This window comes from Myotis brandtii, unplaced genomic scaffold (assembly GCF_000412655.1).
Source record: "Myotis brandtii unplaced genomic scaffold, ASM41265v1 scaffold216, whole genome shotgun sequence".
Classification (NCBI taxonomy): domain Eukaryota; kingdom Metazoa; phylum Chordata; class Mammalia; order Chiroptera; family Vespertilionidae; genus Myotis; species Myotis brandtii.
The window spans coordinates 237,890-256,876 of NW_005358092.1; the positions used below are offsets into that span (position 1 = coordinate 237,890).

At 34.0% G+C, this 18,987-nt stretch overlaps 1 protein-coding gene across 4 annotated transcripts in view; it reads right to left on the minus strand.

Annotated features, from left to right (window-relative positions):
* Positions 1–2,851: 2,851 nt before the first annotated feature.
* The window catches only part of CDK8 (cyclin-dependent kinase 8), a 200,181-nt gene continuing 184,045 nt past the window's right edge, over positions 2,852–18,987 (minus strand). The window contains exons 8-14 of one of the 4 annotated variants that reach the window (XM_014539415.1): positions 13,999–14,057; positions 11,263–11,332; positions 10,392–10,464; positions 7,381–7,478; positions 6,585–6,663; positions 6,307–6,465; positions 2,852–4,125 (exon numbers count right to left, since the gene is read on the minus strand). In XM_014539415.1, the coding sequence (XP_014394901.1) occupies positions 4,000–4,125; positions 6,307–6,465; positions 6,585–6,663; positions 7,381–7,478; positions 10,392–10,464; positions 11,263–11,332; positions 13,999–14,057 (664 nt within the window). In that variant the 3' untranslated portion in view covers positions 2,852–3,999. Of the gene's footprint in view, positions 4,126–6,306; positions 6,466–6,584; positions 6,664–7,380; positions 7,479–10,391; positions 10,465–11,262; positions 11,333–13,854; positions 14,058–18,987 lie in introns of all 4 variants that reach the window. The other 3 variants (XM_005865906.2, XM_014539414.1, XM_014539413.1) reach the window with 3 other exon arrangements.

Here is an 18,987-nt window from a genome sequence, read left to right on the forward strand (position 1 = left end):
GGGGGGGGGGGGGGGGGGGGGGGGGGGGGGGTGGTGAAGAGAAAAATCCATCACATCCATCGACTGTCTCCCTCTCCACACCCCGACCAGTGATCGAACCACAACCTAGGTAACATGCCCTGACCAGGAAGTGATCCTGTAACCTTTTGGTGTACAGGATGATGTTCTAACCAACTGAGCCACCTGGCCAGGGACCAACTGCTTTTGAAGATCCATTTGAAAGCAAACTTTTAAAAGCCTGGATTCCATGCTCCTCCAAAGCAGAAACTGAGACAAAGAATTGTGTGCAGGTGGTTTACTTATAAATATGATCTCAGGTAGCAGTAATGTGAGATAAGGGAGAGAACAAGAAAGGAAGGAATGAAAACCAATACAAGGATGCATTGTTCTATTGGCTGACACTGGGCAACTGGTGCTCAACTCTGTTAAGATCTTCTAAAAAGCCTTATGAAATGCAGCTCCAAACTGTTCTGCTTTGGAAATAGGAGGAATCACCTACCTTTTGACTCCTTTAGAACATTGGTCAAGGATGACCCTATGGGCCTTAGCCCCTCCTCATATCCCAGTTGTGATTTCCTGAATTCAGAGTGGATCCAATGGGCACTCTGCACTGAAGGATCCGAGCTCTATGGCAGGAAGGGACACATACTTGAGAGGGCCCCAGGCAAAGCACCTCCCCAAAGATGATCACTGTCCATGTGGAACTGGGCACTGTAGCAGTGGCTAGAAGAAGGGGTCAAAAGGGATTTTGAAGAGTCCAGTATTACTTGGCATAGTAAAAGCTTTTGATTAAATCAGAGAGCATTGTTAGTTGTCTACTTTTACTTACATATTGCATACTTTCTACCAGTGAAGTAACTCAATTGGAAAAGCAATTACTACATATTAATCAAGCTGATTTTAGGGCCTATTAAATGAGCATGTTTTTAAATCCATTAGTTCTGTTCAGTATGCTTTCAAAAGACATTATCAGTAACTAGTAAAATACAAATTCTTTTTGTAGTTTGTGATTTAAGTGGGAAAACACACCTACAAGTGACTTTATTTGTATAAAGAACAGACCTCACTGGCAGCCCACGAGCTTACCAATTTCATCTTCAGCTATTTTAACCAGGACACATTTCGTGCTCTGGACAGAGTGGTCACTCACTATGCATGACCATCCCAGGCTTACTCCTTCCTCTGGGCCCTAGAAGCTGAGGGAAAGCAAATTTGACTTTACCACATGGCTGACTGAGTTTGAACAGGGTTTGATCTCTCCGAACTTCATTTTTCTCATTTGTAAAATGGGAAAAATAATACTTAACTCACAGGTATTTATGAGGAATAATAATATGTGTAAAATGTGTCATGTAGTGCATAGCACATGCTAGGTATTCAGTGTTACTTTAGGATCCAGCTGAGACAATAAAGTTAATTATGCAACTCTGAACAGGTATTTTATAGCTTGCTTTACACAGTGCCTTTCAGTATTTCTGCGAGTCAGTGAGAGCATCACAGTTACTACTACAGTTGTTATTTACAGGGGCTTGAAAGTGGAATGACTTGACCAAGGCCTCACATTAAGTAACTGGTGGGACCATGATCCAAAAGCCTATGTTCTTCCTGATGCTCCACACCAATCCCCGCCCTGTGAAACCTTTCCCAGCATACTATTGTGTCCGTTCAAAAGAAAAACAGTTATGGTTCTTAACCTTCCATTTAGTGCCTGATCCAATGGCTTCCATTGTTGTGTTTCCCATGTGTGTATCCTGACTCAACTAAATTAAGTTTCTTGCGTATTTGAGGATAGAGATTGTGATTTGTTTTAGCTCAGTCTGACTACAAGGCTTAATGACTATTAAATACATACCAAGTACTTAGTAAATACCTAGTAAAATCAATTCTATTGCTCCTTCCAAGAATATTCTCAGGTTATGAGAAACGTCATAGCTGTGCCCAGGTGAGATGAATATTGTACAGAGTATTAATTGTTCATTAAAAGTTTTGAGAAGCAGGAGCCCCTAACCATTGTAGAATTTAGAAGAAAAAAACTTAATAAAGATTACTGAATTCAGAGGTACTTTTACATATTTCAGCCCTGAGATTATCAATACTCTAGCACTTGGCTTCTGCTCATGTAAAAGCTTGAAGTTGATTTATGAGTGGCTAGGAAATGTTTGGCGATGAAATGACTTAAAAAGAGTAACTTACTTGCTAGAACTAGGTCGTATTTTAAGCCTTAAGAAAAAAAGTACATTCCCATAGAGAGAGAACACTAATAATAGGTAACACTTAACAAATGCTTATATGCTAGGCATGCGCTATGTGTTTTACATCTATTAGATTTTAAACAAATCAACTTTAAGGCATAAATTACATACAATACAAATTGCCAATTTAAAGTGTACAGTTTGGTGAGTTTTGCTATGGTCAGGCCTCATCAGTGTTGGTATTCCTCATTCTTAATTGTTTTAGAATGTTTTTATATGAATGAGTTGAATTTAAAGAAAAATGTTAATTGTTTTATCTTTTATATTTTGTGCAGAAAGAGGGAGGGAAAATATTATTTGGGTTAAAATAGTCAAATTGGTCTCAAAGAATTAGGCATTAGTCTAGAAATGGAAGGCACATCATAACTTCTTTCAATTAGAAAGCTATCTATTTCATATCTTACAGTATTACAGTACTAAGTGTAACAGAAAGGAATGCACATCTACATCAAACATCACTACTCTATGAGGGAGGCAGAAGACATAGATATTAATGAAAACAACTGGAGATTGACTTAGAGGCCACTTGTTAAGACACATTTTAAAGTAAAATAAAACACCTTTTGTTGTATAAAAATACAGCTGACTCAATATTTTGATTTATGAAAAATAAATTTATTACATAACACCTTGTTTTTAACAATGTTCAATTTTTTTAAATTCAGAATACTTGTGTCATTCATGTAAAATAGTTTGATACAGTACATTGTATGTTATAGGGTTTATTTTTCCTCAAAAATTCTAAGGCTCTCCTACTCCTTCTCCTTTGCTGAAGTAAGGGCACCCTAAACAACGTGCGAACAAGTTTTAAAAAAGAAAACAAACTGAATAAAATTTTAATAGCACTACACCAACCAGCTTTAAAATCAACAAAATATCTGAACTGGATGCCGCACCTTTTTAAGGAAGTTACCATTCATGCTTTTTCATCTTAAAGCATGCTCACAAATCAGTAACACTAACAGGAAAAATAAAACACTGTCTATGACAATCATTTTAGTTTGTTTGCTGAACCAAACAGGTTTATATCAATGACAATATATTTAATTACTATCAAATAGCAGCTTTAATACCAGTCAAGTCATAGATTGAAAATAAAAACAAACTTATAGTGGGAAATTAATCTTTGGGAGTTTTGAAACCTTTCTGGAAAAACTATGTGGCTTTTTGTACTTTCAAAAAAACCCAAGCAATATAATCTTGGTCAAAAAACACTGATTAATGTAGAAAATGAATCAACCCACTGATAAGACACTAGGATGAAAGGTGTACCAAAATAATCTCATTTTGAGTCTCAGTTATTTTGTTGAGTTAACACATACTGTATGTTTCAAGTACCAGTTAAACTTTTTGTGTGTGTACGATTGGTCAGATAATGTTACACTGAAAGAATTCACCACATACAACAACAAATGCTTGCCCCTAGCACATTTCACAGCTTCAACTGCTACAGACTGTCACTGAAAAAAATGCATTGGTCAGTCTGAACCATGTCAAGTAAACTATGGAAGTAGCAAATCCACAACACAAACTATGCTAGCACTTTCTGTTCAAGTCTAACCCCAAAATAGGTACAATTTGGAAGCCACTACCCCAGTCTGTGCAAAGTGGTGGAACTTGGCTATTGGACATTTTGAATATGTGGTTGTACAGTACATTCTCATGGCCCATACCAGGTTCCCGCAGAGAGCTGCACAGTTAGTCCGGCAGCATTAGCAACAGTGCATTGACAATATTCCAACGCAGCTCAGTACCGGTGTGTCTGATGTGAGTACTGTGGAGGCTGCTGGGAGGTAGTTGAGTAGCCCATGCTGCTCTGTGGCTGTGATGTGCTTGGTCCAGGATTGGGATAGGCAGCATGTGGATTGGAACGCTAGAAAGGAGATTGAGGGAGAGATGTAATCCATGTGTTTCTATGAGTTGGTTATATCCCAAGCCAGCATGGCTGATCATGTGTGTTTGAGGTGTCATTTATTTCAAGGCATTAAGAACTTAAGAGTCTTGTGCTATGTACTAGGCTTTACAATTAAAATGGCAAAACCCCCAGATCTTTTAATACCATTTTTTCTCTATGAAGGTCAGAAGTATTGCTAGTAACGAATATTGAGCTGAGTCTATTGTTATGCTGTAGAGTTCATTTTTTTCTACAGCCGTAACCCCCTTTTTATGCTGTTTTATATCCACTTGATAATAACTAATTTGTTTGATAGGTTTATATCATGAACTTAATGATGTATACATTAAGTAAACCAAAGCAACTTACATGCTAGTCTCTTCAGTAGAAACCTCCCCAATACACACACAAATGGTTAAAGAATAAAAATGAGTATGACAAGAAAAGGTACTACAGAATCATTTTCTTTGGCATTAAATATTTTTATGCCCTTTAAACTAATGAATCTTACTTTCTGCTACAAGGTATATTCAAAAGTAAAATTACTGAAATATAAGAGTGGTTTTCTCAGTTCTAAAATAGCACAAAAGGAAGGAACAGTGGTAGATCTTAGAGTCCTCTGAGTTTGATGTTATTATTATTCACATTCCTGCCCTTCTCTTGTTCTATTAGCTCCCAAGACAAGCACTATAAAAGATTAACCATAATTTATTACTTTCCTCTTTCAAAGCCTATTTAATATGTCATATAATTTTAAATTCTGTCAATCCTAGCAAAAATGGCATTTTAAAAAGAGTGGAGAGATATTGTTTCTGAAATCACCCCCACAAAAAAACAGTAACAACAGCAACAGAGAAAACAGCATCCTTTGCTTGGTTTCAATAGCAGAGGTTAGGAGCACCGCTCTGCTTCATTCTAGGGACGTCATCACCTTAGTGCGCAAACACGCTCTGGAGCCAAGAGGGAGGCACGCTTCCCATCCAGATGTCTGCCCTTGATTTCCTAGTTGACTTGCTGGACCTCTCCTTACCCAAAGCAAAGAGTCAATATCTAATTCTTGAATTACAGTAGCAGGCTCTGGGAACCTTATCAGTTTAACAAGATCTCTTTTTCTCTTTTAGTAGGTAAATAATTCTAATCAAAGTTTTAGTATCCTTCCCACATTGAAACCCAGGTTATTTGGGAATATGATTAGAATAAGCAGGGAAGTGGTATACAATTTTTAAAACAGGTCTTTCTTCAAAAGAACTGACAATGTCACTTGATAGGATCCACAAGTAGGCAATACAGCAGCCCTTTTAGTTAGATCTGAGTGGAGTCCTGGGTCTACTACCAGCTCTCTGGATGCACACAGGCAAGTTAGTTAGCCTCTACAAGCCTCAGTTTTCTGAAATGACAGAAAATAATGTATGCTTCATCCTAAGTACAGATGCTTCATCCTAACTAAGTACTCGACAAGCTCTTATTATCATATTCATCAATAGCACCACCACAACTGTTAAGTGCTTACTGGGTACCATAAATCTACTAAGAATTTTAATGATATAATAAAAAATATACAAGTGATTCATGTAATTTTTAAGCACTTATGTCAGGCTAGCCTTACATACATATGTTCTCTCATTTATCCTTATACAACCTCACAGTTACCATTATTCATATTCTACAAATGAGAAAATGGAGAACATTTGAATCACTTACTGAGGTTTACCCAAAAGTCAGTGCCTGAGCTTGGATTTAAAAGCCTGTGTTCTTCATCACTATAGTATACTGTTGTTTCAAAATAATAGATACCATTTATTGAGCTTCTACTATAAGGTGCTAAGATTTATCATGTCTTCTACAACAACTGCAAGTTATTTGCCAGTCTCATTTTACAGATGAAAAACTAAAGCCAGGAAATGGTATATTACTTGCTCAAGATCACACGGTTAATAAATGGCATAATTTAAATTCAACTATTCCAAGTCTGTCTAGTTCCAAAGCCTAAACTCTCTCTACTGTATCACTGTCAGCACTTTTCCATGCCAACAACACTTCCTGTCAATGTAATTCCCCAGGTACACAAAGGCCTTTTCTTAATTACATCACATTTTCCAATGGTCACAAACCCATGCAAATACTGACAGGGCAGGTCAATACAAAATAATCTCAAAATACCTGATAGTCTGAGGTCATGATCAGTCCACCTGAGGTAGTGGTAGGAGGAACAACTCTCACTTTTTTCAACGGGGGTCCCTGTGTGTGACTGCTGTCTTGATTCCCTGGGTGACCAGTTCCATTAGTGTGGTTATTGCCCTGTTGCTGCTGCTGGTTCTTCTCAATTGGTTAAACAGAAAAATAAAGTTCAACTCAGAAGGAGAACACAATACACACAAACCTGAAAATGTTGTGGTAGCACTGAAACAAGAAGCTGCCAACTATACTTTAATACTTACTTTGTCTCCTTTATCATCAGGTTCTTCTTCTGTTAAAAATTCTCGTTTTGGGTAAGGGATTTGACAACCGGCAAAAACACTGATCACAAGAAGAAGAAAAAAGACTTCTGGTATACTAATCAATATTTCAAATGCTTCATTTAAATGGTGTTCATTTTAAGATGGACTTTGTCTCCCTATTTATAATATAAAACCTTTCATACAAGTGGGACAAAATGAATCTTTTTTTCTCATCAGTGACCTCACAGCAGGTCATTTAAGTACTTTTCATTGTATAAAAATAATCAATAATCATCTAGGATGACTCAACTTTTTTTTTTTTAATCCTAGCATTACTCTTTTATTACTACAACCAAAATGTAGATTTAGACAAAATGTCACAATTCAAACACAAATGTTTTTTACCCTCCCTAGCATATTTAAAGTAAAAGATGACACAGGGAGCACAGATTTATCCAGGAATGGGATTTGTAAGTGGTACTCAAACTGTAACTGAACGCAGTGAGCAACCTCAGTGAGTGTGAGTGAGCTCCACATGCATAACCAACCTCACCCAACAACTGGATGACTGTGAAACGAATGCTAGAATGCTGCATAAAGCAACAGAGAAACAGGAACACCTCTCCACTATAAAACCCCTCAGTGACACTCAGCTATCAGAGCTCGTTTTTCGCTTGTCATAAGGATTTCATTGGGACCCTCTATCAAAGGAGTGGCAGCTGGGAGTTGACAACTAAAAGAAAACAGGCCTCCCCCACTTTTATCATGCTGGTGAGTTAATAAATTGATCACTTACTCTGATGTAGGAAGTGGGTCTTCTAAGAAATAGGGATCCTGCATAGCCTGTTCTGAGGTAATTCGCTTTATTGGGTCCATGGTAAGCAACTTCTGAAGCTGAAACCATAAGTCATAAAAACATTACTCTATTACTTTTCCTAGTTATACCCCTTGGCACATATATGGGAGGTATATATTGTGTGATGAATAACACCATGATTTGGAGGGCATTTATTCCTCCAAATTAAGATAAAATTATTAAATTTAATGTAGTAATTCACATTTTAGTCATTCTAATATTCATTATCTCATGTGGTTCTCCTATAAGAAGTAATTAAACTTCTATCTTTTTACTCTAAACCAATGATCTTTTTCCTACATTATCTAAATTATCAAATTCAGAACAGGATTTAAAAAAGTTCTAAGAAAAATAATACGCTACCACATGCAGCTATTTAGATTTAAATCCAAATGAACTAAATTTAAAAAATCAATTTCTCAGTCATATCAGGTCATTTCTCGAGCTCCATAGCTCCATGTTGCTAGGGCTACCCCATTGCAGCACAGCTCATCACAGAAAGTTCTCCTGGACAGTGCTGCACTATCTAAATGAATATGGTGACTGATATGGAACTTGGAAAGTACGGAGGTGTAGTTAAGTACAGAAGAGAGTCTGGAAAGAGGCTGCTTGGATTAAAATCCTGACTAGACATTTTTTAGTTGAGTGACTTTGGACAAGTTAGTTAACCACTTTGTAATCTCATTTGTCAAAAGGAGACTAAAACTGGTACCTATTATCATAGGTTTGTTTTCAGGATTAAATGAGTTAATATATGGAAAGCAATTAAATGGTGCCTGGCACAAAGAAAGCATTATGTAAGTTAGTTGTTATCATCATCATCATCATCATCATCATCATCACTACATATAGAAATGTCACACTAATGTAAAAACTCAGTATTTTTCTGGTTAAAACATAGTTTACTCAAGGCTCTATGAACTAGAATATCTTATTTACTAATGTAAAAACTCAGTATTTTTCTGGTTAAAACAGTTTACTCAAGGCTCTATGAACTAGAATATCTTATTTTAATATATGATTTAAGAGATTATCTAAATAGTGCTCTCTTTGTTTATAGTCTCTGGTGTAAGTTTTCGGATGTTAGAGTACAATAGAATCATCCCTGGAGCACTTCTTAAAACAGATTGCTAGACCCTACTCCCAGAGGTCCTGAGCAGGAGCCCAAAGGTCTTCATTTTCAACAAGTTCCCAGACTATTGTAATGCTGCTGGAATAGGACTACATTTTAAAAACCAAGGAACTAATAGACATATTGAGCCTTAGACATGGGAGGTGACACAATTAGAGGACGCAACAAGATATATTTTAAAATGCATCTCAAAATGCTTGGGATGGTGATATTTAAATTCAGTTTTAGTAATCTGATATTTTAATGAAAACACAATTTTATTTTTAGAGTTGAAAAGGAAAGCATGGATTTGCTATTTAAAATACTCAACAACGGTTTTAATGGGAGTTATAGCTGAGCTTTCAGATGGGTGCACTCAAGACAGATCATTACAGTTAAAACAAGCAAATAAGCTGCAAAGGAGATTTATCTCTAGAATTTCAGCAGTAATGGTAGTGTGAGTCACTTCAGACTACACCGAGTAGCAGTGAATTGGGGGGAAGAGTAATTCCCCTAAATAATGACTATTGATCTATCACTATTATTATTCTGTAGAATAAATAAGTTCATACTTTTGAAGGATCTAACTTACCTTCTAATTTGGGTCCTGTTGTAAGTACATTACAATAAACATTATTTGGATAATAATACATTGTGGTAATATAACATGTTGAACGCTGTTTTAAAATTGCTGATATATGACTATGTAAAAATAAGTAGAAGATACAGAAGTAGAAACAGTAGAAAGAGAAGAAAAGTAGAAACAGAAGAAATGTTTTCCAAGTGGCCTATAATAAGGGAAAGTTTAATCCTTTCAAAGTAAAAAAATTTCCCATTTAATAAACTCATTTAAAAATATTGGGAATAGCCCGGCTGGCGTGGCTCAGTGGTTGAGCATTGACTTATGAACGAGCAGGTCATGGTTCAATTCCTGGTCAGGGCACATGCCTGGGTTGTAGGCTCATTCCCCAGTGTGAAGTGTGCAGGAAGCAGACAATCAATGGTTCTCTCTCATCACTGATGTTTCTATCTATCTCTCTCTCTCCCTTCCTCTCTGAAATCAATAAAAATATATTTTTTAAAATCTATGGGGAATAAAGGAGTAAAAGGATTTTAAGTAAAGCAAAATATAATCTGATTCCTCAGATTCCCCCTTTTATGGTATATAGCTTTTTTCGAAAACATAAAGTGAAAAAACATTTTTAATTTTTACGGCATAAAAAATTGGAAATATTTTAAATAAATTTAAGTTGGCAATAGTTGAATAAAACCACATCATAAGTTATCTTGATAGTACATGGATTAATTCAGTTTCCAGGTCATCATTTTTCCATTATACACTGATAAATACTGCATCGCTCATACTCTTCCAGAAAAAGCAATTAATACATACAATTATTGAAGGACTTCTAATACCCAAGTTTATAAGAGTATCTTGGGAGTTAAAAATTTTGTGAACAGTTTTTTCAAAGAATTGAAATACAAAATAATTTATAAAATATATTTCTGAATGGTGGGGTTATTTTCTTCTTGATTCTTCTCTGAAATTTTTAAATAACTGATGAAATCTAGTAAACTATTTTAAAATGTTCTTGATAAACTTGGTATAATGACTATCTTGAGAAAATCTAATCTAACTATGTCAAATCATGCTATGGGTCCTGAAAAACAAATATTTTTATGTCTTTACTGGTATTTATTAACAGGATCTCCGCATTTACTGTTCAAGTACTCTAAATGTGCTGAGTAACCATATACATTGACCCAATAAAGCCTTAAGATGGGCTAATCAATTAGGGGAGAAAAACGCATTTTATTAGTACTGTTTGCTAAAGCTTACCAAGTGGAATGCTTTACTATCTGGTTTAACTTTATGTTTTTCCATATACTTGATAAGGCTGCAGTTGGTATACCTGAAAGAGAAATACTATGAGATATCTATATTAAGTTTGAGGTTAATTTTACATTGGCTGAAGTTTTTCCACACAGAATTCTTTTCATCATAATCAATATAGAATATATATTGAAAATGGTATAATCAGCATAAAGAGTGGCATTAAATCAATTTTATACTTCGCTAAATAGTCACACTGGTCACTTTTGAACGGATACCACTGATTACATGCAAGATAATTTCATTAATAATATATACTGAATAGTTTTCACATGCATGTTATCTCAAAAATTATCTTAAATAATATATGGGTCAAAAGTTTAACTCAGCCTTAAATAAATAAAAAGAAAAAAATTTGTTGTAAGTCTATATACTACCCTCTCTTCAACCCCCTGATTTTACACTGTAAATAAATGAAATATTCCTTCTTTTCTATTAAAACTTGCTTAAAATTACCCAACCTAGATGGGTAGGCAAGTGGCTATTTGCAAGGCTTATTTATTTCTGTCACTTACTGCCTAGAATTACTTCCTACAAATGCTTCCAGAAAGTAATGAATATGGAAAAAAATAAATTTTTTTCTCATATCCAAATCAGCTGCTAATATTAGATATTCACCTTTCTTATATCATTTAAACATCTTAAGAAATGAAGACGGTCACAATGTAAAATATATATATATATTAGAGTAAATATATAAAATTACTTATTAGAATAATATTATGTTGCATATTCTATTATGTTGAGTACTCAATCTTCTGCTGAGTATTCTGGAAAGGCAAAACTCAACAAAAGGTCTATTTTCTTTCCAACTTACGTATTTCTTCTGAAATCTTTCATTAATGTTGAATGTTCAGGCATCTTTTTTATATCTTCCCAATCTTTATCTGTGAAATACATTGATAAAATTTTATGTTGTCTAGGTTCCTAGTCTCAAGAACTTTAATAAAGGTCATCTCAGTTTCATTACATTTCCTATACTTTTAACCTCCATGAAAGCACAGACTTCAAATAAATAGTAAGCTACAGTAAACATCTTATCTTGAACTGTAAATACAACTCTACCTTGTATAGAATTAGACCTTTCTATCTCTCTTTTTAATGCCTACTTTCTACATGTTTGACTATGTTTATGTTACCTCAATTTCTATAACTAGAGGGTAATAAGTTATAAATATTTCTATTATTAAATAATTCTATTTCTCTGTAAAATCAATATTTTTCTTTTTTCTACCAAATTTCTTTGTTAAATCAGTAAACAATCTCTTCAATAATAAATGTAATGTCCTCCCCTCAGCAGCTTTAAGGTACACTTCTTTTTATATGGCCCTCCTTATTGTCACCTTATTAAATACATTGCTTTTACATCAGCAATCTATGTAAGCAGTAATAATTACCTGAAATAGAATAAAGTAGGATATAACTAGCATATTAATTAGCTGTTGACCTTGGCTAGTTTCAATAACATAACAAAAACAATCCCAGCTACTAATATATTAGGTAGAAAATGTTTCAGTTAGTTTTGCTGGCATTAGAGTTATTCAAACAACACAGCTAGATAGCTTGTTTTCTCCATCATTATCAATGGACATTTACTTTGATAAAGTAAAAGAGAGTCTACTAGGTGCACAGCACTATAACGGTAGCTGAACAGCACCATTAGCTTTGAAATGGCCTTTAGAGGTTCGAGCTTCTTTCAATTTACTTGTAAAAATATTTGCTACCTTCCTCCACAAATATCACATATTTTAAAGTAAACTAAATATATATTTTAAGCTCCTAAATGGAATTTTCTCAACTATTTTCTTACTTCGATTTCTCTATTTTGTAAATTTCTCAAGCTAGAAATATTGAGATAATCTTTTAACTTTTCCCTCAATGATACACTTGCTATAAAAATGATACATTTGTCCTTTATTCTCCATCCTTATTATCACTTTACACCTGGAGCACTGTTATAGGCAAGCAGCTGGTTTCCCTGACTAGTTACTTGTTTTTCATTGATTTTTATAAACCACTGCTATTCTTAGATCTTTTAAAAATGTAACATAAATCATGCTACTAGTTCTCAAAATTTTATCATGGAGTCTCACTCTTTAGCATAGCAAATCTAAATTCTGCTGCCCGTTCTTCAAGTTCCTTATAAGCTGAGCCTATCCTAACTGTTGAACCACACATTAAGAATCATCTCCTAAAGAGGCCTTTCCCACTTCCACCCCATCTTAAGTCATGTTCCTTTCCCTGGTGGACCCATTCAGAAGTGGGAAGCAAAGGCCACTCTTTTCCATCTACTCAAACCATACGTATTCTTGAAACAGTCTATTTAGATCAATAAAATGTAAACTTGAAGAGGGCAAGGATCATATCTAAGTCAACAATATTTTATATTTAACACAGTGCCTGGCACATGGCAGGTAGTCAGTAAATACTCAGTGAATAAATGAAATTCCCATTACAACAAAGCAGTCTTTGCAGAATTGTTAAGCAATGTTGGAGAAAGGCAGTATCTGTGTAATTATTCTGCATTTACTGATAATTAACACCCTTCTAAGGGAATGTGAAATTATAAACTCCCAGATATATGTGTATTAGTCTTGAGATATAGTGACCTGAGAAAAAATTCCAATAAACAATTTCTAATAAGTACTCGAGTATCCAAAATTATAAAGGTGCTTTAAACAAATTTTCATTATTCTGGACCATTGGGCACAGTTTTTAGTGACTGATGAACTATCATTCTGTGGTATAACAAAGGAATGGGATACAGCTGAAGAGATCTAATGCCCATGATGAGACACCTAAACAACTTTCTCCCTGCCGCAAATCAGTGCAAGCAAGGTTGTTGGAATGCTCGACTTTCACCTACATTCTGACTGTTGTACTACAACACTAAAAAGAATGTTCTTATTGACAAAGATTATAGAGAAAAATATGCTATTATTCAATACAATGTGATTCTGTAAGTGTCCTAAATAAAAATCATGTTCAAAATTTATATTCAAGTGCCAAGTAATTAATGGCAGCATAATATGTCCTGCCAGACAAAAATGCATGCTATTGAATTTTATTTGCAATTCCCACTGGTAAGAACTAAAGGCACCTTTTTAAATACAGATATTGCAAATATTTTATAATTTCAAATATTAAACAACAAAACAAAACAGAACAACAACAACAAAAAGAAACAAAAATACACCTGCAAGTTTAAGTTCAGGAAATCCATAAATATTTTTATGCTAAAATGTGAACTTTACAAATTTTGCTGTTTCTATGGATCTTTGATTAAGACAAATCATAAATATAAACAATCAAGTAAGAGTAGCTTTTATCAGCTAAAAATATGCACCTTTCCAATGAAGATACCTAAGTTCAAACAACAGTGATTTAAAAACGAAAACATAATGTGTACCTGCAGGGAATCCCATTACATTGAATATTCTGTCCAGCTGGTCATGGTGATAAGGATTACTAGTTTTGATGTCCTCTTGTCGACAGTGAAATATTGGTTCTGACGTTAGTAGCTCTGCAAATATACACCCTATAGCCCAAATATCAATAGCTTTGGTATAATGTCTTGCTCCAAGAAGTAATTCTGGAGCTCGGTACCAGGATGTTACAACTGAAAAAGAAAGGAAAATAAAGTGGTTCTTTCCAAAAGAAAATGCATTTTTATTTTGGTGGGGAGTGTTTTTTTTCCTTTCTTTCCCTGATAAGTCATATTAATTCCAAAGCAATTATAATTATAAATACCATAGAATATGGTTTGTAAATATAGATTCCCATTCTACCCACCCCAATCTTTCATTCCCTGTTATACCTCTACCCCACCGACTTGCTTCATTCCAAGTTTAAATCAATTTGTTAGCTACATTTTGGGTGAGTTTTAAATGCTTCAAACATTACCTTATTTATGAAATACATACAAAGCTACATATGGATCATGGGAACCACAAACAAACAAAACTAAACAAAAAATAAATAAACCAAAAATCCAAACAGCCCCTGAAATGGGGCATACTTGCCAAAAATAATCAGTACAATTTTTTGTGGTAAAAAAATTTTTTTTTCTTTAGCTTGTTTATTTAATTTGTGAAGTCTAATAATTATGCTCCCATGTTAGCACTATTTAGCAAGGTGTGATTACAACAAGAAAAAGACAGCGACTGAACACAAATATTCTAACGAAACCATGTTTCTACTTGAGTTTTTCATTCAAAATGTTTCTTTTTTTTTCATAGAAATGTAGGTTTATTTCTATAGAGACATGCTGAATACAAAGGGCTGAAATAAGTGAGTAATCATTAACATAAAATAATAGAACATTTTAATAAAAATTAATATTTTTCTTTTTAAAAAATTTTTTGATTGATATTTTAATCAATAAAGAAAAAAATATCAATCAAAGTTTTTCTTTAGAGTATAACAAGTGTCAGGAGATTTTGCAAGGTCAAATATTTAATAGGAACAAAAAAAGGAGGGTAAAATACTACCTTTAAATGGGTACAAAGGCTATAACTTCATAATAATTACTTATAAAAGCCAGGTAAATGGATTTCTCTGTACACAACAAATTCCCTTCATTTGCATTAAGATACAAACTAACTTTCATTCATATTACATTTTTACTCAATAGAAAGATCTATATACCAATTTAGAACTTGAAGCTGAAAGCAACAAATCCCTAAAATGACAATGTTAACTTCTTCACATAGCAGATACTCAGCCAGTGGTTTTTGAATGATCTAACCAATACAACTATAGTGGGGGAAAAATGACTTTTATTAAAACTGATTGTTCATCTATGTTATTAGTTGCCACTTAAATGGGAAAATGAGAAAAACTTAATTTATAAATAACAGAATTCTTAAACTACAAAACTGAAATGTAGATATTTAATTTAAAATAAAATGATCATATTTACATTTCAGAGTAACAAGTTAATCATCTATTTACTTAAATATATACACCCTCACTAGCAGCAAGAGATTTTTAAAAATGACATTTTTTACTTATCCGTTTTATCTTACATTAGAGAACCAAGTCTAGCCAATACCACCGTATGAAGAAGTCTCATCAGGAAATATAAACCAAGCGCTTTCATTTTTAGTAAATATAGATTTCCATTCCACCCACCAGTGTCAGAAAGTAAATGGGAAAATTAGGGAGTTTGTGGTTAATTCTTTTTACATGGGTACCCTTTGATAATCTTAATCAAATAAAAGATTGGCAAGCTAAGCAGGATCACAGAAAGGGCTGAAAGGTCAGCTTGCATGTTTAAAATTCTACTCATAGCACCTAAAAGACAATGTAACAAATCCTTCTGGTTAGCTAGGCAAAATTCTAAATAAGAAAATAAAATATGTAAAGAAAGATGAGAGATGAGTAAAGGATCTAAGCATCCCTAAAGTACACTGATTTTACAGTAAAAAATCAGGAAAGTAAGAATAAATAGTTTATTGAACCTTGCTTAACCTCACCCTAATAACCTCTTTCTTTATATCTCTTATTTTTCACTTTTATCAATTTCACCAACTTTCTTTCCTTCAAAATTCTGATGCAGACATGAATCATGAATTTGAGTTTGCTGACCTGGCTATTATTTCAGACAAATTCTAACATTTTAAATAGTCTCTCCTCCCTATCACGCCTATTTTGTCAGACTATACCAAATCCATGGCAAAGTCCTTTCCTACTCACCTACCTGCTTACTTCCTTCTAGAAAGATTTCCCTTTAAATTAAAAACATATAAGTTACATCTACTTCTCAAAATCTGTGATGCTCATGTATAGCTATTGAACTAACCAGGCAAAGTAGACCCAAATGGGGAGAGAAAAAGATTTGTTAAATAATGTTTTAATCAATAGGTGTACTAATAGCAAGCTTCTAGCTTAATAAAAGCATCAGTTCTCATTCTCCCTATGTTATTGTTTATTTCCCATTTAATAGAATGCTACATATTCAGCAGGCATTCAGTTACTTGAGGACAAAAATCTGAGCTTGAAAATCCATATTTTAGTAAAACTTGAGACTCCTTTACTATCAGTAAAGTAAAAATTAATAATCCCCTTTCAGCCTCTCCACAAAGTCAATCAAACTAAAACTCCAGATGCTCAAAATGATTTTAACTTTGTCCGGGGAGGACAATGTTTACAATCTATCATTTCCTCTCTTTGACTTAATGATTCAGCTTACAGTTCTGAACAATGGAATAAATGACCACAGCACTAAAATCTGTTTGTAATAGAAAGTGGGAACATAGTAGTTGGATGTTCAGATTTTTTCCTATGCTCTTTTGCTGTTTCTTTTTAGCCTTTAGTTTAAAATAACCCACCAATCTCCACTAGCAGACTTAACTCTTCTAAATGATGCCAAAGGTATTTATGTATAAATTCAACCACACAGGTTCATCTACCCACTGCTCACACTACAACTATTTGACAGGGAAGTCAATCTGCTAGGGAAGTTCTTGGTACATAGCTTTCACTGTGGTGTGGGGAACCTGTTGATTACTTTAGGGGACTCTTAGGCTACCTGCACAGGTGATGGGAAGAATGGGATTGAGTGGGAGAGACTGAAATCAAGGAAGAAATTTCATTTTTTACTTCTTTATTCTATTTTTTAAAACTTACATTAAAAATAGTTTATGTGTAATTTCTCTCTCAAACCAAAAATAAAGATATCAATATAACTTTTTTTGTGCTAATGTTTTGATACAAGATTGTTCTTGGCCAAGTCAGGTGGACACGAGGTGGGGAGCACCATTGCAGAGGGGCTGTCACTGACCTGAGTTTCAACCCAAGTTAGTAACCTTTGTGATCTCCCTATCTCAGAAGGCAGCTGTTTTTACCTAAAGTCATAGAGCTTTCAGAGTTGATGGGGATCTAAGAAATGAGTTAGGTTAAATTCTCATTTTGCCTAAACATACACAAACACATACACCCTCCGGAGTGACAGAGTTAAGGCTACAAGTCAGGTTGCTAGTCTTTGTTACTTCTATTTAAAGAAGACAAAATTATTTTATGCATATATTCATACTGTTTTCTCAACTGGACATCCCTTAAACTACATAATTTGCATTCATTTTGGTTTCTCTTAAGTTTTAAAAAGTTTAAGTTATTCAATAAATTTTAATGTTGATGAAAAGAAAAGGGAAAAGCTATGAAGAAAGGCATTCTCTTTCCCAAATTACAAAGTCATTTGACTAAAGGAATCTACCTAAGTGCTGATAGTTTGCTTTATGACAAAGAGCCCTTGCATTTAATCTGTTGGATTGTAGAATTAGTGAATATCAGGCTACACAAATCTTAATGTTCACAGTAAAATATAAGTTTACTAAGAAAAAAGAAAAATATAATAATGAACCAAAGTCACAAGCTTCTGTGATAGTACATTTTAAAAAATTGTATTTATTGATGGATTTTAGGGAGAGAGAAAAAGAGGAAGGGAGGGAGGGAGAGTGAGTGAGAGAGGAGAGATTTGTTGTTCCACTTATTTATGCATTTATTGGTTGCTTCCCATATGTTCCCTGACCTAGGATCGAACCTGAGACCTTGGCATATCAGGATGACGCTCTAACCAACTGAGCTACCTGACTAGGGCCAATAATATATTTCTTAATTTATTTAAGTGATTTCAAAGTCTCAATTTTTCAGTTAATAGCAGCTAACATTAGGTAATCACTTTCTATTTGTATGTTCTATTAACATGTCTTACCAAAAGTAACACTATTTTTAAATATTCATTTTCTAGGTGGAAAAAATAGCTATGGATCATATTAGTTTATATGCTTTTAAGTACATGTAGAATGTACTTGTAAAAAAGATAACCAAATATGTGTTTAGGTAATAATATATAACTCAAAAACAGAACTACCTTTAATAATCTTTAGTTTTCCTTCTGACTTTTTAAAATATATGTATTTTATTTTGGAATTATTTTAGATTTGTAGAAAACTCACAAAGATAGTTGAGAAATCCCATATCAAGCTGACTTAACTTTATCTACCTTTATTTTTCTATAAAATAAAATGTGATCTCAATGCTGGTATGAAGAGTAGTGAACAAAGATTTTTTGAAAAAAGACATGTTGGATTCAAGACTGATATGGAGAAATGATCACAAGTATTTCTCCTTTTACCTTCTTGAGTATACATTGAAATGACAACAAAGTAATAAAGATACAAACCCACAGTAATGACAAGAACAGGAGACCCCCAGGGACAAGATTCATTCACTTACTCAACAGAGTACTAAGTTACTACTATGTGTCGTAGAGGCTCTGGCCTGTAATTGGAGAACAGTTAGGACAGGTGGATCTGTTTTAGTGGATTTCAGGCACTGTTTGATGCTATCAAGACAGTAAGACGGAACTCTGATGAGGAAGGTAGGGTGGTTACTTTAGACTATGATCAAGGAAGTTCTCTGTGATAAGGCAGTATTTTGACTAAGATCTGAATGAAAAGAAGAGACTAGCCATGTGAAGATCTGATCCAAGCAGACATATGTAAAAATATTTCTGGGACATGAAAGGCAGACGTAACAG